Source organism: Capsicum annuum, chromosome 8, assembly GCF_002878395.1.
Source record: "Capsicum annuum cultivar UCD-10X-F1 chromosome 8, UCD10Xv1.1, whole genome shotgun sequence".
Classification (NCBI taxonomy): domain Eukaryota; kingdom Viridiplantae; phylum Streptophyta; class Magnoliopsida; order Solanales; family Solanaceae; genus Capsicum; species Capsicum annuum.
Genome location: NC_061118.1, coordinates 14,449,369 through 14,471,709, shown reverse-complemented (window position 1 = coordinate 14,471,709; position 22,341 = coordinate 14,449,369). Strand labels below are relative to the sequence as shown.

At 36.4% G+C, this 22,341-nt stretch overlaps 1 protein-coding gene across 1 annotated transcript; it reads left to right on the top strand.

Annotated features, from left to right (window-relative positions):
* Positions 1-11,617: 11,617 nt before the first annotated feature.
* On the top strand, positions 11,618-12,436 carry LOC124886562. Its single transcript, XM_047395383.1, has one exon. It carries the CDS (start codon positions 11,618-11,620, stop codon positions 12,434-12,436), a length of 819 nt encoding a protein of 272 aa, XP_047251339.1.
* The last annotated feature ends 9,905 nt before the right edge of the window (positions 12,437-22,341 follow it).

Here is a 22,341-nt window from a genome sequence, read left to right as displayed (position 1 = left end):
GGACCTTCTTGGGGTTTTTGGTGTCATGCTTAGACCGAAAGTACAATAGTGCAATATGGGTATCGATGTTTTCATAATTATGTCTAGATTATGTTTTAAATATCTTAGTATCTTGAAAAAGATTTTCGAGAGGGAATAGCGAAAGTATAGTGGATTTTTAGCAATCTTTTGATTTGAGGTAGGCTAGGCTTACTTCTTTTTAGATTGAGCTATGATATAGTATAATTATGTTATATTGTTAGATTGGGATGGGTTTTTAAGTATTGGATTGACGATATGCAAGACATAGGTTAGTTTGACCAATTATGCTCTATGAATCTTAGAGTCAGAAAGCTTGACTTATTTCAATCTATCTTAGGTAGAATAGACTTCATAACTCATGTTTAGCATGATAATCCTTAGAATACTCAACCTTAGATGAAATGCACTAGTTGCTCATACTTAGAATAATATTGTCCTTAGTTAATTATACTAGAAGAGGTTGCCTTTGTTCTATCGGCCTTAGTAAAAGTGCTTGAGTAAAATATCTACCATTGGGTTTATGGTGGCTTACTATACATCTAAGAGTTGATTTAGATACCTTAGTCTAGTCTGGGGTAGAAATTGACTTAGAATGAATTTTGGATATTTAGAAGTGGGGTAGTTGACCTAACTTAAGTAAAGCTTGAGGATTAATTCCCTTGAACCCTTATGCTTAGTAATTGACTACAGAGTACCTTTTTGAGGTAATATTGATGATTCATGGTGTTTGTTTGTTATGTGATTTAGAATTGAGAATGATCCCCGAGTGATTATGCCTTTGTATGACTTATTGGCTAAAGCTTTTTTCAAGTTATTAATTATGTTATTGTGATTAACCATTATTTGGGATAATGAGCATGCTATTAAATGAGCCCTTAACTATAATATGGCCTAAGCTATAAATGATGTTAATGACCATGCTATGAACAAATAATAAATTAGGTCATGCTTTATCTATTGCTCATACTAATGATAAATTATCTTTAGGCTAATAGTAGGCCAATAAATATTCTACTAATGGGCTATTGTTCATGATATCACTTATGGTTATACCGATGGACTAAATGACTAGAGTATGGATTATGTAATGATCAAACCTTAATTATTATTTTGATTAAGCCATTATTAGGCTAGTGTTTAGGCCATTAACTATGCTATTGTCAAAGTTATGATCATGCTTATTAATTATGCTAATAACTATATTAGAAATCTTCATTATTGTCAAAATTAGAAATAATGATGTTAATGGTTCTAGAAGGCACGCTTATTGACAATACATAAAGATATTTTACAGATTATGCTTGGACTCATGGTACTTTCTTATATGATTACTTAAGCTATAGCTTTTGCCACTTTTTATACATATCTCAATACCTATCTCTCTAGTATGGGATGGAGGAAAGATATTGGTATTATAGATATAAGTTTTGAGGAAAAACCCAATGATTGTATATGTTATTCATGTTACATGTACATAAATCAATAGATAAAGTGAAATTTATGATGAACATTGTATTTTGGAGGAACGCTCTTCTTTGCTTCTCTTTTATATCTATTTACTTTATCCCTCATGGGCTTTGCATTTACTTTATCCCTCCTGGGACTTATTCTTTGTTAATGGTATAAATTTATATATTGTGAATATTGATGTTATAATGATACTCAACATGTTTGAAGGATATTATGATGGTATGTTGATATCTGGCAAAGCTGAAGGATATTGTAATTATATGATTATACCTAGTGTATCCAGAGGATATTGTGATGATATGATGATACCCAGAGTTGCCAAATGATATTGTGATGATATGATGATACCCAATATAGCCAGATGATATGATGATACCTAAAAAGAATAGATAATATTGTTATAATATGATGATATCTAGTGCAGATGGAGGATATTGTAATGATATGTTGATACATGTTACGGCCGAAGGATATTGTGATATTACATTGATACCAAAATAGGTCAGAGAAAACTATGATGCTATGATAATGCCCAACAAGGCCGGAGGATGGTTATTGATGTGCTTATGTGTACTTCTATTAGTTTAAATCTAGCTATCCCTATGGATGTCAATTATATGTTTATTTATGCTCTTGTGTAGTTGGGTATAGTATTGATATTAGAGATGTCGGCCATAGTCTTCTAATGAGTTAAGGTATATGGTGGTATAGTTATTTATTTAACGATAAGAGATGCTTAGGGGTGATATTGTTGAAGTGGCCAATAGGGACTAATGGATTGGTGAACCTTAGTGATAAAGAGGATTAGTGGCATTGATGGCTATTAATAGTGATGATTAACTTATTATGGAGGTTAGTGATAATGAGTTTAGTGATGGTGGTGGTTAGTTTCTATTGATGACAAAGTTTATGACGTTGACTAGTTTTTAAGAGAGGATTTATGGACTAATGATCAAAGATATTAGAGGATGTTAGTTGATCAATAGATAATGCAGAAAGAGTGATTAGTGGACTTTTGTTAGATGAAAGCTCGTGGAATTTTGATTGCTTTAAATAAATATTGGTTAATTGACAAATATGGTCTAGTAGTGAATCTTGACTAGATGTAAAATATTAGCTAGTTTGTGAATAATGGTTACACATTGAACTTTGACTAGTGATTATGTGATAAATACAAAATAGATAATAATTAGAGGTTATATGATGACTAGTGAGTAATTGATTGTGTATTAAGCGTTGTCTAGCCAATAATGTGTGAATAAGGTAAATTGGCGAGGTAGATCCTATATAATGGTATAGTTATGGTTATGTGTATATTGATATATGTTATTCTATTATGATTATTATTATGATTATGAATGTTGGCAAATGGTTGTTTGATGAAAATTGAGGAAAACTATGGATAATAGGAAAGTTTGGATATATTGTTGATTTGATTCCTTTATGTTTCTCTTGGGTGTACTCTCCTGTGGTATGGGACGCCGTGATGAGTTTTTTACTTTATACACTAGTTGGTGTATGGATACCAACTTTGTACTTATGTTTTCTTGTGATTGTACTTGTTTTACTTTATGATTCTGAATTATTTATTTTTATGCACGATGATATTGGCATGCATTGGTCCCTTATGTTATGTTGTTATTCCAATATTTAATGCTTATTATGTACATCGATATTTGTATGTGTTGATGCCTTATGTTACACTGTTATTCCGATTTGTTTACTTATTATATTCAGTGATGATTCAGGTTTAATTCCTTAACATAGTTTTGATTATCTTGCACTTTATCATTCTTATATCATGATTTATCTTAGTCGGATGATGACGCCCACTTAGTACTTGTTGTTTTGGTAATCATACAATACTTTTGTACCTTTTTGGTGCAGATTCAATTATTAGCTATGATCGTCGATTATGGTCCATGCGATGACTGATTTCTAGAGATAGGGTGAGCTTTTAGAGTTTGAGTCACCGATTTTCCTTTTATCTATTGTATTCAGTCTTTAATATTCAAGATAGATGTAATCTCTATTCTAGACTTAGAGTTTTATTGATACTATTAGTTACTCTTTTACTAACTATACAAGGTTTTGGGGTTGGTATCATATTTACTATTTATTCTATTAAAACCCCTTAAGTTCATAATAGATGTCCTTGAACTTTTCCTATGTTGGGCCTTTCTTGCAGAATTAACCCATTATATTAGCTTCAAGTAATGGCATTGACTTACCTACCGGAGGGTTGTTTTAGGTATCATTATGGCCCATAAATTGGGTCATGACAAGTTTGTATCAGAGCCAAGTTGCACCGATATCATTGGTACAATATCAAGTGTCTAGTAGAGTTTTTCGAATCAAAATATAAGCATCTATTTCCAATCTTTGAGAGGCTATAGGGAATTAATAGGAGTTCTTCACTTCTTTCACTCATTTTGTGCTAGGAGTTTGAGCTGATTTGTAGAAAATTCTCTTAAATTTATTCATATTTAGAAGGTGAGGGCATGTGATATTGCTACATGAGACAGGGGTCTTGAGACTGAGTGCAAGTATCCTACTTTTATTTTGAACGTGGATGACCTAGAGTGTATGGACAACTTAGAGACGTGCCCCCAGCTAGAGGCTAGGATATGTCACCTTCCCCAGAACCTATTCCTATGTATGAGCTTGTGATTCTTCTACCATAATAAGCGGTGGGTCGGGAACCTGCCCAGGCTCTACCAGAGTTTATTTCTTTAGCAATACTCAAAGATGCATTATTTAAGTTTTTGGATAATATTGGTGGTATACCATCTGATGGTGCATAGTCTGCATACCAACATGGTACTGGAGAAGGTGTGCAACCTTTAGCTGTGGCTTCCTGAGTTGAGATTCCTCCTGCATTGGTAGTTTCTTAGCTGGTAGTTTCCATCCAGTGGTTTCCCAACTTGCTATGTATTTTGAGGAGAAGAAGACATTATTGAGACTTCATGGTATTGATTACACCAGATTTTAGTTAGATTGTCTACTTGTCTTTTGTAGAGAGGTTATTTTGATTCGTGACCAGCTGGATCTTCTTCTGTTTTCATGGACTCAGTTCTCTGAGATATCTTAGAGAAGTATATGCTACATAGCCTTAGATATTGATTGAGAGGTCAGTTCTCTAGATTGGAGTAGGGTTCTATTACTGTTACTAAGTATGAGAGGGTTCGCTGCTTTGATAGAGAGTTGAGTATTTCTCTTATTTGCCTACTCAGAGTTTGGTTGTTGTGGGTAGGTATTTTTTGAGGTGTTGAAGCATGCTAGAGTGATAGAGAATATGCACTATGAGGGACATGGTATGAGACCAATGTTTTAGGGTAGACTCAGTTGATGCAGTCGTAGGTACCGACCCAGAGATAACAATTCTTAGAGTAGGTATCCTCTATATCAATCCTTTTAACCTCAGAGTCAATTGAGTCAGCCTATTTAGCTATCTGTTTAGATTACCAATGGAGGTCAGTCTAGTGCTAAGGATTGCCATAGTAAGGTCAACGGTAAATCCTTGAGGGGTTTATTTTCTAGCCAGTCTAGATGTGGTGGCCATTTTGGGTTAGCCGAATCTGTTTGTTTTTGTCTTACTTAGATTTCTCCATTTACTTGTGGATTTCCCAATCACTATTTGTAGGATTGCTTTAGTTATGGGGTGATGATTGGTTCAATTTAGAGTGTTTCCCTATTAGAGAATTTCACCCCTCAATTAAAGATGGTTTTCATAGTTGCTGGGGTAGTTTCTTGGGTACTCAAGGAGGTTATCAAACAAGCAAGACAAGAGGTCGATTAGGTGCCCAGCCAGGCAGCGGGTGTGATTAGTTGTATGTAGTACCTACTATACCCGAGGCTTAGACTTTGGATATTGTAATTTTAGGTATGATTTCTATGTGGTGCCAGTCAGTCCTTGACTTGTTTGATTCAAGATATACTTATTATTGTATATTTACTTATTATGCACCACAGTTAGAGTTATTTACTAATTAATTATCTATGCCGATGCACTTATCTACTACCATGGGTGATTCTGTAGTAGTAGATTAAGTATTCTAATCATGTGTTGTGACTGTCAGTGATGTTGACACTTATGCTAATTTTATTATTCTAGATATGCTAGATTTTGATATGATTCTGGGCATGGACTAATTATCCCACTATCATGCAGTTAGTTGAGAACTAATAGGGATTATATCTTAAGTTCATGCTAGGAGACTTATCTCTAGGGGTTGTGAGTCTTATGTCACTTATGTTTGTGATGCTAGTGTTGATAGTCTATCGGTTGACTTTGTTCTTATTGTTTGTGAGTTTCCTGATATGTTCACTACCGACTTGCTTGGTATTCCCCTTGTTCATAAGATTTTATCTATTGACCTTGAGCCTGCATCGTCCTATTTCTATCGTACCTTAACATATGGCTCCTGCCGAGCATAAGGAGTTCAATTCCCAGCTTTATGATGCAGTCATGTTTTTTGAGATTAATTTGAGGCTTTGTATGGTAGGAGATGTTGTTATCCGATTGTATGGGTTTAACCTTCCAAGGTTAGACCCCCATGGTGCGAATATGCTTCAGGAGTTATTGGATAGAGTCAGAGTGATTCTAGATGGATTGAGAGCATCTTAAAGTAGGCAGACTGCCTATGAAGATTGTTGGCTTTTTGCCTTGAGTTTGGAGTTGGTGATTTTGTATCACCCATGACGGGTGTTATAAGGTTTGGGAGTAAGGGTATGCTCAGATCGAGATATATTCGACCCTTTGAAATTCTCTGGGTTGTTCGTGTGGTAGCTTGGTGTTAGCTTAACCTTCGCATTTTGCTACTCTTCTTCTAATTTTCCATATGTGTATATTATGGCGGTATATTGTTGACCTATCCCATGTGCTTAGATAGGACTTAGTCTAGTTGAATGAGCATTTGTCCTTTGTTGAGAAGCCTGTGCTTATTTTGGCTAATCATGTGAGGTGGTTTCATACTAGAGAGATCAAGGTTGTTAAGGTTCAATAGAGATACTGCCAAGTAGAGGAGGCCACTTAGGAGATTAAGAGCGAGATATAGGCCTAGTATCCTCACTTGTTTGATACTTCGCATTTATCCTAGTTCTTAACTTTCGTGGATGAAATTTCCTTAGTAGTGGATATTGTAATGACCCTCCAGGTCATTTTTCGTGTTCCTGCTTATTTTTTCTATTAGAGCCTTTCCATAGCCGCCCCAAGACATTTATGACTTGCTGGAACTGATAGTTCGATTATCAGGTAGTTTATTTATTTTTTAGAGTCAATCTTAATTTAGAAGTCTTTGATGGTTCCAAATAGCCTTTGGGTGAAAACTTCAGTAACACAATCTCGGATGTGAATTCCAGATGCGCCAGCAGCATCATAATATCAATTTTACTCTAGGTAAACCTTTGGATCTTGTCCCAATGCACCTGAGCTTATTTCGACCTATTGGTCAAAAAGTCAAAAAATCAAGAATTTGGGTGAGGGCCCATATTTGGTTCAAATAACCTTGGATAGAAAATCCAACTTCACCATCGTGTCTGGAACGTTGAAATTAGTGTGATTACATAGTTCATTTGCCTATATCAGGTTCTAAATGAATCCTGATGCATCGTTGGATAACATAGAAATTTCCCAAGTTGCTGGTATTGAAAGGTGCGCGAGTGCACAAAAAGGCATCTTGAACTCCTTATAGCGATAACCATAGGAAGGGCCGGGATCGCCCTTGCACGATCTCCATCTATGGATAGAGATCATCATAGCTAATTGCCTGTGGTGGCTATTAAAGAGACCCTTGGGGCAAATTTTTTAACATTTCCACTCATCTTTGAGACCTAGGAACCCTAAAAAGGTGTGTGAACCTTAAATTTAGTCTTGGGTGCAACTTAGAAGCTTTATTAACATATATTTTCGTGATTAACAATGGATTTGATGCATGAATCCTTCTGTTTCATATTTGAATTTCTTGATTATTTAACAAAAACCCCAAATAGTTAATGGATTGATTTTATCCCATATAAGCTTTGTTTTCACCTATTTAATGAGGGTTATGATTCCCTAATGGTGTATGAACATTGGATTGACCTTGGAAACAAGTTTTTTTATGAATAGGACCCACTTAGGATTTTTGGTGTCATTTTTGGACCCAAAGAACAATAGTGCAATATGGGTATCAATGTTCTCGTAATGATGTGTAGATTATGTTTTAATAGCTTGGCACCTTGAAGAAGCTTCTTGAAAGGGAAAAGAGAAGGTTTAGCGGATTGTTGATCAATCTTCATATTTGAAGTAGGCTAGGCTTACTCCTTTCTAGATTGAGCTATTTTATAGTATAGTTATGATATCTTGTTAGATTGGGATGGGTTTTAAGTATTGGATTGATGAGATACAAGACTTGGTTTTGTTAGATCAATTAGGCTATGCGAATCTCAGAATTGGAAAGGTTGACTTGTTTCGCTCTATCTTAGGTAGAATAGACTTCATTACTTATGTTTAGCATGAGAATGCCTTAGAATACGTAAACCTTAGGTTAAATTCTCTAGTTTCTCATATTTAGAGTAAAATTAATCATCATTGTTTATACTAGAGAAGGTTGCATTAGTTCTATTGGACTTAGTATAAGGTCTTGAGTAGAAATCTACCTTAGGACTTATGGTGACTTGCTATATATCCAAGAGTTGATTTAGATATGTTAGTCTAGTCCGGGTTTAAATTGACTTAGAATGCATTTTAGGGATTTAGAAGCAGGCTAGTTGACCCACCTTAAGGAAAGATTGAGGATTAGTTCCCTTGAAACTTATGCTTAGTAATTGACTAGAGAGTGCCTTTTTGAGGCAATATTGATGATTCTTAGTGTTTGTTGGTTATGAGGAATGGCATTGAGAATGATGCCCAAGTGATTATGCCTTTGTATGCCTTTGTATTCCCTATTAGCTAAAGCTTATGTCAAGTTATTAATTATGTTATTCTGATTAACCATTATTCAGGCTAAGGAACATGCTATTAAATGAGCCCTTGACTATAAATATAAATTATCTTTATGCTAATAGTAGTCCAATGAATATGCCACTAATGGGTCATTGTTCATCATATTTCTTATGGTTATGCCCATGGACTAAATGACTAGATTATGGATATTTAATGATCATTCTTTGATTATAATCTTTATGAGGCCATTTATTAGGCTAGTATCCAGGTCGTTAACTATGCTATTTTCCATGCTATGATCATGCTTAATAATTACCCTAATAACCATATTGGAAATCTTTCTTATTGTTTATATTAGAAACGATATGTTAATGGTGCTAGAAGGCATGATTATTGACTATATGTAAATATATTCTATATATTATTCTTGGACTCATGATACTTCCTCATATGATTAATTATGCTAATGTTTTTGCCACTTCTTATACATATCTATATACCCATATTTCTGGTATGGGATGGAGCAAAGATGTTGTTATTAAAGATAGAAGTTCTGAGGCAAACCTGATGATAGTTTATGTTATTCATGTTACATATACATATATCTATTGATAAAGTTACATTAATGATGAACATTAGATTATGGAGGTAAGTTCTTATTTTCTTCTACTTTATATCTATTTACTTTAGCCATTGTGGGGCTTGTCATTTACTTTATCACTTATGGGGATAGTTCTTTATTAATGATATAAATTGGTATATTGTGACTATGGATGTTTTAGTGATACTTGACAAGGATGAAGGATATTATGGTGTTATGTTGATACCTGATAAGGCCGAAGGATATTGTGATAATATGATGATACCTAGTGCGAACGGAGGATATTGTGATGATATCATAATACTCGATTTGGCCAGATAGTATTGTGATTATATGATGATATCCGATGCGTCTGGATTATATTGTAATGATATGATGATACCCGATAAAGCTGAATAATATTGTGATGATATAGTGAAGCCTGGTGCGATCTGAAAATATTATGATGATATGTTGATACTCGATGCAACCGGAGGATATTGTGATGTTATATTGATACCCGACAAGGTTGGAGGAAACTTTGATTTTATTATGATGCCCAACAAGGTCATAGGATGATTATTGATGTGCTTACGTGTACTTATACCGATTTGAATACAACTATCCCTATGTATGGAAATTATGTGTTTATTTATGCTCTTATGCAGTTGGGGATAGTGTTTATATTAGAGATGTCAGTCATAGTTTTCTAATGAGTTAAGTTATTAAGTGCTAGAATTGTTGATTTAAGGATGAGGGATGCTTAGTGCTGTTTAAAAATCTTGGTAACCATAGCTCTAGTTTGTTTAATCTCATTGAATTACCATTTACAAAAGAATCGCTAGTTGGAACAACTCTGTTACAATTATTTAGATATAATTCATAAATCAAAACCCCTTTTTCTCTGGAATCTTCGATCAACATTCTGATAACAACCACAATACTTAAGTGAACATAGTATTCCCTGTTAGATTCGACACCCAACCTAGTTGGGTTCTATATTTTATAGAGACCTCTTACTCTCTCGCAAGAAAAGTGTAATTTGGGCGTATCAAATTTTGGTGCCATTGCTGGGGAATACGACTGTCAATTAAGTTTGTGTTTGTTAGTTGACCTTTGGTCAAGTTTCCCAAATTTTACTTTTATTTGTTATTTTTGTTCTGTGCAGGGTAAGTATTGTGTATGCCAAGTACACGGAGGTCAGGTGCTCCATTATTACTAGTACATACGGAACTTCAGCAGATTGGTAGAATGACAGACCCACAAGATGTTGAAAGGTTAGCCACCTTGGTTAGAGCCCAGCTTAATGAAAAGAATGATAGTCAACCGGTGTATCATCCAAAGCCTGATGATGATGATTTAGGAGATGATGACTTATTGGATCCTGTCAACTCAAGGTATGCATAGAATATGGTTGCACCGATATACCATAATATGAATAGAAATCATCCCTTTAGGGCGTGGAAGGATCATCAACCATTACAATTTGATCTTAATGATGACAAGGATGGAATGGATGGAGCTGGTGCAACTGGATCTATTATTCCTCCAACTCTAGCACCTGGATTCAATATTACCAGCATGATGATTCAACTCCTCCATCTCAAGGGGTTGTTCGGTGGTCTTCCAGGATATGATCCTAACATGCATTTGGTGAACTTTGTCACCATTTTCAAATCTTTTGATAACCTAGGAGTGGGCCAAAATTCCATCCGCTTGCGCTTATTTCCATTGTCTCGGTCTAGGGAGGCAACACTATGGCTTAATGGGATGACTCCTGATTCTATAACCAACTGTAGGTAGTTGAAAGAGGCTTTCCTAGAAAGGTTCTTTCCACCTTCTAGAAGGGTACAGTTAAGGGATGAGATCAATAACTTTTGGTAGCTTCCAACTAAAGCTCTTCACGAGACCTGGGAGAGGTTTAAAAAGAAGCTGATGTAGTGCCTGAATCATAATATAACTGATATCCATTTGATGGAGACTCTCTATAAGGCCTTATTCTTGAGCCGAGGGTCTATCAGAAACAACCTCGCTACTTCTTCAGATATAGTGGTATGGACTGCATATATTTTACCCTTCCTAGACCCCATTATATGGGAATATACTGGGTTTGTTGTTGTTTTTGTTGTCTCTATAAGGCCTTAAACTCTATTACGAAGCCAGTTGTGGATAATGCTGCTAGAGAATCATTTATGAATCTCACTTTTCTAGAAGCCTCAAAAATGCTCGATAGGATGACTAAACAAAGTAAATCTTAGTATTATTGCGGAGCAATGCAATAAAGAGAAGGAATGTAATCAGGATATGGCACATTTGAAGACGCAAATGGATTTATTGACTAAGCATTTATTATATGGAAAAATGTAAAAGGTGAAAGCTGTTGCATCCTAAGGCAGAGCTGACTCTAATTTGGAAAAAGAGCCGAACTATCTAAATAACCAGGGGGTTTTTGAGGAAATAGCCAAGGAAATCAAGGTTGGAACTATTACGACAAGGCTGGTTACAAGGATATGGATCAAGGGAATTGAAAGAAAAAAAATGATTGGAGTAGACTACATGTACCTCCTAGAAGCCGAGATAATGCTGCAACAAGATCGGGCAAAATGTCCATGGAGGACATAATGGAGAAGTTATTAAAAAGAGTTGACGCTACCAACTCTGGAGTGACCACTATGAATAGTGATTTGTCTTCTATGAGTCAGTTGGTAAATTCACACTCAACTTCTATCAAACAATTAGAGAAGCAAATGAGCCAACTCTCAGCAGCATTGAATCAGAAGAAGTGCAAAAAATTTCCAAGCAATATAGTTCATAATCCTCGTAATAATAGCTCTTGCATGACAGTTACCAAACAGAGTGGTAAGGTATTACCAGGCCCTTCTGTGGGAAATGTTGTGATCGAAGAGGATGTTGAGCATAAAGAAAGTTATCTAGTAGACTCTGAGAAACTTGATGGTATTGATATTTCTTTTAATCATCAGCATGTTGATGAGTTAGAAAAAAGAAAAGATAAGGAGAAGGAAGCAGCATTGACTACTCTCCCAAAACTACTGCCTTCCTTTCCCCATAGATTGAAAAAGAAGGCCGATAATACAAAGTTTAGTAAATTCATGGCAATGTTGAAGCAACTGACTGTGAATGTGTCTTTGGTGGAGGCACTTGAGAAGATGTCAGGATATATGAAATTTATGAAGGATCTTGTGATGAAGAAGAGAGAAGTATGCTACGAACCAGTGGATAATCTCCACCACTGTAGTGCTATTTCTACAAGATCCTTGGTGCAGAAAAAGGTAGACCCAGGATCATTCACCATCCCTTGTACTATTGGGTCTCTAGACTCTGCTATGGCCTTATGTGATCTGGGAGCGAGCATTATTCTGATGCCGCTAGTTGTTAATAAAAATCTATGTTTGGGGGATCCTATACCCACAAACATGTGACTTGTAATGGTGGACAGATCAGTGAAGCGGCCTATAGGAATATTATACGATGTGCTAGTAAAAGTAGCTAGTTTTATATTTCCTGTAGACTTTGTTATTCAAGATTACGAGGTGGATTTCGAGGTGCCCATAATCTTGGGTCGACCTTTCCTTGCAACCGGAAGTGTGCTTATTGATTTGATAGCTAATAAGCTCCTATTCAGGCTGAATGATAAATTGGTTTGGCTTGATGTGTGCCAATCTATGAAGCAGCACAAGTAGATGAGTGTGTTCTCTATTGTTGATGTTTATTATGAGGATGAGCACGAGGTACCGATAAATATGGATATCAAGTGACTAATCCTCCTTGGCAGTTCACTAACTTTGGAGTTCACACTTTAGAAAATTTCTTTTATTCCACCCTTATTTCTTCTCCTTATCATTTAATGCACATTCAGCTTGGGTGTGGTATCTTTAATTCTTTATTTTCTTCTGTTTTCACATTTTTCTTTTCTCTTTTTTTTCTACCACACCCAGTCTTACTAACTTTTCTTATTTTCTTCATATCCACTCTATATAACGCACCCCTATCATAGCCACCCTCAACTTAGGTGGTTTGCCTGATTTGAGGTGCACAATGTTCAAGGAAAATCAGGGCAAAAATTGGTTCATTACAACACAAATGGGAGGCTAAGAGGTATAACAAAAAAATAGGCTATACGGCTTAAAAACTGGGATCAAGGAATACTAGTTCACAATGAAAGGTCATTTAGGCTAAGAGTGGACTAAAATAAAAAATGGTATGTGATCCTTTCATAACATACTATTCTACAACCTAGGCAAGACTAATCGGGAAAGTTCTAGATTTAACATATAAAGGGAACTAGGTATAATCTCATCCATACACAGCACAAAGTCACATCATAAGCTACTACCTATCCAATTTATGCACAAGCTAGCTATGATTGTCACATCCCTAATTCTAATGCCATAACAAGATCCACAAAAGTCACATATATACACATACACACAATTCTAAAGGGCAGCCTGGTGCACTAAAGTTACCGCTATGTGCGGTGTTCGGGGAAGGGCCCTACCACAAGGGTGTATCGTACGCAGCTTTACCCTGCATTTCTGCTAAAGGTTGTTTCAAAGGATTGAACCCATGACCTCATGATCATATGGAAACAACTTCACCAGTTTCTCCAAGGCTCCCCTTTACCCCAAGGCTCCCCATCTCATACACATACACACAATTCTAAAAAAACAAAATTTAGAAGGGGTATCATTTTTCTTATAATCAATAAAAAAAATATGATAACTTCCCTAAATACTCAAAAATCTCCTGATTACATAAAAACAAACACAAAATGAAATAAAACACTATAAAACACAAATTTAACCTAGACATGCTGGTTCTGCAACCATACTATGACCGCCAAGAAAAAAAGCACGACAACAAAAACCTACATCGTTTGTGGTATACCCTGACCTCAACTAAAAGACTGGACACTGTCCCCAATGCATGAAAGTAATATAAAACAAAGGGAACAAGGACATACTGAGATGCACTAGGCATTCATTTCATGATCTTCCCCAAATAAGGGTATGTACACAGGTGAAGACACTGGTGGTGGTAGTGGTGGTGCACTATTAGAAGATGCACCCACAGCTATCCCAATACACTTCTTCCTATGAATAAATGTACTCTCCACTGACTTATGTCTGGCCCATTTTAGGGCATAGTTATATGGCATAGTGGTATCCTACTGGTCCCCCTCTCAGACTCTCCTGGTCCCAACTGTGGGGACTTCCTCATCATCTTCCTCGAACAATTCAAAGTGTTTGGGACCATATAGAGATAATGTCTAAATAACCAAGGTTATGACAGAGGTATAGATGTCATAAGGCTCTTTGTGAGAGAGTGCACCTATGTTTAGAAAATATCCACCTCCTCCCTAATATGTCCTAGATATGGTGTCTCAATCTCTACATATCGAGACACCAAACATCCCTTTAAAGCATCCATACGTGCATGTAAATCAGTAGAGAACTCTAACATAGAAACTTTATGTGCATAATCTAATTTAGCCTATGCTGTCTCTATTCTGGTCTAAAATCATGGCCAAATCGGCTTATAAAGAGTCTTCACCTAGGACTCAATATTCCATAATCAAGTATCGGTGACTCTCTAACTATCCACTAAGATTTCTAAAAACTTTTGAGATACTAGAATCATACTTGAGGTAGCCAATGTAGTAGATGGGCGAGGGGCAATGACAAAGCACCCATCAGCTTTGAAGTGGAAGTCGGCCAGGATGTTGATATAGCTGGGGTCCCCTAACCTTGAGTACTCAACTCGGGGTATTCTCTATGCTCCTTTATCTAATACTCTATACTAATTCCCAAATCACCTCCTTGGAAACCAATAGGCTCTATGGGTACTGATGGGCCCTCGGATGGGGCCAGAGGCACTGTAGTAGGAGCACGGGTCTCCTAAGAAGGTCAGGACATGATGGATCCTTCGTTTTCCTTATTTTTTCCATGGCCATTGCCTGCACCTCTTATCAACACATAGTATATCAGGGACACCAGCCTCATTGCATTATCTCTGGATTATACATGGGAATGGCAGTCATACTCCCACCAACACATCTACATCCTAAGTCTATAAATTATCTGAAGTAGTTAGAGATAGACAATAACAAACAAGATCCACTAAATCTTGGTGGCAAAAGTCAGTGCCACCTTCTTTATCATGCCTTGGCCCTCATCCAAAGAGTATCATCACCCACAGGTAAGATATAGTTACAATCCATCTCATCATCTCAACTATCTCACTTATGTGCTCAGTATCTCTCATAATGTGTCTATAATATAAAGCTCTCAATCTATAGTCACACTTTACTCTGGATGCTAGAACAATATAATTAGTCCAAAAGAGAACCCAGAAGATGGTTTCTGCTAAATTATCTACTATAAACCCCTCACATAAGTCAGCACAGTATACATCGAAAGATCTCTACTCTTCGGTGAAGTCAACTCTACTATGGTGCAGTACGATAAATAAAAATCTCTTACCAAAGTTGGGATATAATAACCTAGGGGTCGAGTCATCCACCCTAACTGATACCTACCAAACGCAACCTACAATAGTGGTGCACCAACCAACCCAAACAAGTTAATATATCTCTTCTTATAGATGTTTCTCATGGGTTTGTCTAACTAGGTAATATGAGTGTCCTACTCAAAAGTAGTATAAAGTCCCTCCATGCACCACCTCGGGTTCACCATATTAATAGGTTTCTCCAAGACATATATGGGGTCGGATGCCTGATCATGCTGAGCTGGTGTCTTTGAATCCGAAGCTGGCACATGATGTGTAACCTGGTATGTGCCCTCCTCATACTGGGGTACTATTGATGACTACTGCTAAACTATTGTTCCTTCATCAAAATAGGGTATTGCTAATAAACACTCCTCATCTGCTAATTTAGGCCCATCTTATGACCCCCTCTCAAACTAGGGGCCTTGTGTAACTACTGTGAGAGGTGACCCTACCTTCTCCTCCTTCTCCTCCTCCTTCTCATCATCACCTTCACCCTCCTCATAATCATCATCAACTTATTGTGGAGAGTGTGGATGTGATCTTGAATCTATTTTTATCCTCGGACTAGAAATATCCTGAAAAGCTTAAATAGCCTTAGTATGGGTCCTACGCTGAGTAAAAGCAGGATATCTGCCTCACTATGACTTATCTACAAGTAACACACCCATGGTTCCCAAAATAACTATCTCAACTAGGAGATGCCTTTGGCCCCTAGCCACTCGATGTGTCGCCATGGCCAGGGCTACTCTAAGATATGAAATTGGGTACTTCTCCACCAAAATACTAGGTTCAGAGGACTAGTCTTATCTTCTAGATGGTTCAACTTTATTCTTTTCTTCCATTTGTACCTAAAAAAACAATTGTTAGCATCTAACAGATAATGAGGGATTGTAAAATTCGAAGAAAAACTTAAAATTTGACATCTTAGAATTTGTTTCAATTTTCTCATCCCTACAACTTTATCTCAGTCTCAACAAGTCCAATATGTACACATATTTCAAAAATTATCTTTTTCCATGCAAACTAAACATGCAAACTTTTGTTGTTCCTTTACTTTTTCAAGTTCAACTTCTGTTTAGGGCATAATCTTAGGTTTTAAGTCAAGAACAATGCCCTATATTAGGATTTTTAGGATAGTTCAAGGATCCCAACTACAAACTTATTGGTTGCAACATATTTTTCATGGAAATCAAAACACCAACTTACTTGTTTTCACTTTAACACAAGATACTACAAATATAACCCAAGAACTTTACCTTTTAGATGAAAAATTGGAAGTGAAATATGAAGAAATAAAGTAAAACCAAAGTTGGAACACGTTTATTGCACTTTTTGATAGGTTGTTCCCATAATCAAATAATAGTTTATCCTTTTATTATGTGTGGGGAAAGTTTAAACTTTTAGAGGGAAGTTGGATTTTAAGAAATTAGAGTATATTTTGAAGATTTTTAAGTGTTAAAATTAAGTAATAGGGCTTATATAGAAATGGGGTGCCGGATTAGTGTTTAATTTAGCATTGGTGGGCCCGAGATTTTAAGAAAAATTTGGGCCCAAAACTACCCTCTTATGGTATCCACATACGGGTCGTATGTGGTACATATGATCTGTATATGCGCACCATATGTGGGCAATAAATTTTGGTCAATTTTCCTGCTCTCTAGACTTTTTATTCTTATACTTACTTTTCTACTTACAAGGTCGTAAGTGGTATATATGACCCTTCAAGTTAGTTTATTGGTTAAAGTCTTTAAATTCTCTAAAAAATCCTCAAAATTTCATCTTTTTAATTAATACAAATCTTACCTGGCCCATGTTGGACTTATGACTGTGCTGAATTGGTCACAAAGTCCCTTTACATGGATGGTTATAAATCAAGCAATTTTTTCCTCTTTCCAGGCCTGTCCTTATCCTACTTTGCCTACACAGAGCTTTATTTAACATTGCAGCACAATGTGGCTATGTTGGTTACTCTGACTTCACCAACAAGCTCATGGGTTGCCTCTCATACAACACTTGATTTAGTGTTGCGGCATGAAGTGGATACCTTGACTATTCAGAATTTGTGTTGGTACCTAAAGGAATACCCTCTGGGGTCTTCAATACAATGGATCACCGACACAACTCTCATGTCAGTAGGCTGCTTCATGGTTCTTTGAACGTTGAAAGTGACTTCTTTATTGTTGACTCTGAATGTGAACTATCTTTTCTCCATGGACCATCCTCTACCCATGGCCATAAATGGTCTTCCTAAAATATTGGGCATCTCAAAGTCAATCTCACAATCTAGAATGACAAAATTACCTGGAAAGATAAGATTATCAACTTTTACCAATACATCAAAAGAAATTCCCATTGATTTTTTCAAAGTTTGGTCTACTATTAACAACCGCATATTAGTCAGCCTTGGAAGGCTCAAGCCCAATTTCTTGAATACGGACAGCGATATCAAATTAATGTTATCCCCTAAGTCATATAAGACTCTAGATGTCCTAATAGTACATGGGATCGTGAATGCTCTAAGGTCAAAAATTTTTTGGGCCAGAAACTTGTAAGTGACTACACTGCAATGGTTCACTCCTCAGACATCCTCAAAACAAGTTGCCCTTTTCTTCATCACAAACTCTTTCAGAAACCTAGAATATTAAGGCATCTTGTCCAACGCCTCAAGGAGAGGGCTATTCTAGCTAAATATTTTCAGCATCTTAATAAAATGTTTTAATTTCCCTTTCTCTTTCTTCTATTTAGTGTTTGAGAAAAAGGTAGGGGTGGTCGTGCAATATATCTCACCACAGACTCATCCACCTTACCCTTATATATATCCTTACATACCCTGGAATCGACATTTGTCACCTTGTTAGCTTTCATAGTAGGTGTTTCATCTACCATAGGACTATCAGTCTTTGAAACCTCATCAGTAGGCCATGGTGGATCAGTAATAGACTAATCAGTCTGAATGGTAATAGTAAGATAGTGTATTAATTCTTTAGGTTTTTGACAGTATTACTTAGAAAGGTATTGCTGACATCTGCTCGACTGGTGCTCTACCTTCTTGATAGCAGTCATATGATACTTAACCATTTGAGTAAAACTTGAAATATCAGCCTTTATAACCATAAGGCTTGTCTCTAGACTTTACTGACTCCTTACTAGTTTAGTCAGCAGTGCTTCCATTCTTGATTATGTATCCCGGCTTCTTGGCAGAATGTACCTGTTTCCTTTCTCTGTGTAGTCATCTTTCCATATCCAGTCATCATTATTCTCCCTACGGTGGACTGGGTATCTATTTCCACAGTAGTTCTGACCTTTTTTCCCTTACCTTTGGGATCGGAAACCCTTCAACCAATAATCTATTTACTTAGCCTCCTCTTCTAATTCAAATTCATAAGCTCTAGAGAATCCACCCTATGCTCCTACTGTACTGACTTTCTCGAAATTTATGTTTTCAACTTACTTTGATATCAGCCCAATATCAGTTCTCAAAAGATCAATTTCTTATGCTACAAAATCATTAGCCACTCTCTGGTCAATGGAAGCCCTAATGGCATAAGTGCCAGAATCCCTCTCAGGTTCCTGAGTTTGCCACCTTTAGTTAGTGAAAGATAATCTGGTCTAAAATATCAGAAGCTACCTCCCAGCGTAGTCTCATAAAAGCTCTTCCAAATATAGTGTCAGCCATGGCTCTAGAACAAATAGTCAGGGCTCTATAGAATATCTCCATTACGCTTATCCTTAAAATACGATGGTTGGACACCATACTCAACTTCTTCTTGAACCTGAACCAAGACTCGTACATAGTCTAAGAATACAACTGTTTAAAGTTGTATATGCCATTCTTTAGCTACAATATCCTGGATGGAGGAAAGAATTGGTATAAGAATTGCCTACACAACTCCTTCCATATAGTGATAGATCCTCTTAGGAGATATCGTAACCATAAAGACACTTATCCTATGAGTGAGAAAGGTAAAAACCTTAATCGAAGTGCCTATGAATTCACTCCTAGATTGGTATAAGAAAAATAGATACCAATGAAATTTTCAAGGTGAGTATTTGCATACTCAAAGGGAAACCCTGCAAATACACCCTTCAATTTTAGGATCTAGATCATGGCACTGGTTATATCAAACTTAATACCTGGGGGGAAAAATAGGAGGAATGATCACTTCTATCTCTTCTATCTTAACGTAACCCAAGTCCTACTCATTATCATATGGATGCAAATACTAGTACACTGGGATCACTTGAGCTTGTCCATCTCTAACTCTGTTTTGATTTCCACTGAGTGTTCCTCGGCGGTCTGCTTCCTATCTCTGCACATGTAGTTCTACCTTTAAAGATATACAGTAAGCATCCTCTTCCCTCCTCTGGTTAGTAGCTTGTGGAATCAACTCCTCAGTCTATGGGTCAATAATTTTCTAAAATACATGTTGAGAAGGGGGAGGCACCTGGTGTGTACCATTAAGAACCCCTTTAAGAATGTTATCTCTTTTAGTCTCTATCATCCTACTAGTCGGCTGTAGGATTCTCACTACTTTGGATTCAAAGGGAGTAAGGGATTACCTTAACTCTTGGTGATAAGAAAGCAATATTGTACACCTAACTAGGAAAAAAATAGAGACCCACAATCTTCAACAACTTTTATTCATAACTCAACACAGTATTCCCTAGCAACATAACAAAAATTTTGATCATGCCCAAACTATACCTCCCAAAAAGGCTATTGTATTCGATGTCAAAATATAGTAACCCAACTCAGTTTGGGGTCGAACAAAAGTTAATATGTGGAACTGAGGTTCTTACTTGTTGTAATCAACAAGAAGAACTAGAAAAGTAAATAGGGGGTTGTTATATCAATGGTAACAAAAATCAAAAGCTTTGGTTGTGAACTGTCATAGCAGAACACTAGTCTTATGTTCCCCTGTCTTCTAACTCTGTAAGATTCTTGTATTCAACTCAACTATTAAACTATTGTGCATGTAGATTCTGGTAACATAGGTATCTCCAACTACATCTCAACATACTTTGGTGAATTTCACTCTTTTCTTCTTAGTCTCAATGCACCGCCTTACTAACCCTTACCTTGGAACACAATTTGTATTATTTCCTGTTATATTCAAGTTGATAAGATGGAGATTAATTGGCTTAAGAAGATAATACAAAATAAGCTTATTTCTGCAGTTAACTCTAAATCACTATTGTGATCTCTTTTTCCAAATCATTACCTCTATCTCGGTTTCATAGTAAATACAGGTTGGGTGGTAGGTCTCACTTTTGCAATCGCCTTTTCATGGCCTTTCTTGAAAAATGTAGTGTGAAGTAGAAAGTAGAAACACCTTGCAATCCATGACCAAATGGCTAGGTTGTGGTCTCCAATAGAGAGATCAAGTCCATATTGGCAAAGACTGTGCATTCCAACAGGACTAACTGGGCAAGGAAGTTTGATGATGCTTTATGGGCCTAGCAAACAACTTTTAAGACCTCTAATGACGTCCATGCAACACCTCATTTTAGATGATGGTACAGTCATTATCAAGATATAGTAACCCAACTAAGGTTTGGGTTGAATCCCAAAGGAACACATGGCTTGACAGATCTTAGTAGTTGTACCCAATGGGCAGAACAAGAAAAGTAAATAAGGGGTTTTTGTTGTAGTAATCTTGATCAAAGAAAAATATTAACTTAGTTGAAATTAGTCGTAAGGAACACCAGGATTGTGTTCCCCTGGCTTCTCAAATCCATAGGCTTATCGTGCATTGTTGAACCAATCTAATACCTTGCATGAAGAATTGATAAGTTATGTACCATCTACAGTATTTTAGACAAGTAGAAGGATTTTACCCTTTACCTTTTGAGTTTTAGGGTGTGCACAACTAGCCCTTATCTTAATCTAGTTAACTATTTCCTTTTGAGTCTTTAGTTATTAGATAAAACCTAACCATCTTACGTAGATAGAACCTGGAAACATGGACCAACAGTTAAACTCAAAATTATTGTTCTCCTTATCTTTTCCTAGTCACTACTCATCTTTGGGAGTAAGTAGCAATATCTCGGTAGGATCCTAATGTGTGCACCTATTAATAAATCAATCATAATGAAGATAAAGAAGCATACCATAGGGTTGATATCAACAATCATATTTCCCCTACTTCATCAATTCACTAGGGTATCCACAACCTTAGCTATGTGTTTTAGCAGCTCATGGTTGTGAAAATATCTATAACATTCATAATATAAAGCATAGATGAAATCACACTGATAAAATGAATAAAAACCCGTAATTGTAACTGAAAAATCAATCAAAGTAAATATAAGGAAATCCTAAGATTAAAGACAGATCTTGAAATCAAAATATGTTTCTGAGTGTCAAAAGTGTGTTAACTCCTACTGAAAAGTACATAAGGGGTATTTATAGTACATGATAAAACCCTAAAAACAAAGCCTGAATAAAATAGCATAAAATCGGTTCATGGCCACCTGCTCTTTATACCTGCAATTTGTCATAGGTGCAGGTAGGACCTATGGTCTGGCACAGGGAGCAAGTGGTTACGTATGCAGAAAGTCCTACAAGTTAGCTCTCGAGATTTTATTTTTTGGTTTTCTAGTCCCTACTTGGTCTATATGCGGTCTGTAGGTCTACATGTACTCAGTAGTTCGACTTAGTAGATACCGAGAGTCAGTTTTTTGGCTCTTCTTTGACTCTCGGATATGCATTGATCACAATTGAGCTTGAAAATATCACAAATATCCATAATCACTCCAAAAGTGGCCAGAAACACCTTTTTTACCTTTTTCATGAACATAGCCTCCAAAACATAAT

Coding starts and splice junctions, on each gene's coding strand:
- LOC124886562 (XM_047395383.1), top strand. CDS start 11,618: ATGGAGAAGTTATTAAAAAGAGTTGACGCTACCAACTCTGGAGTGACC.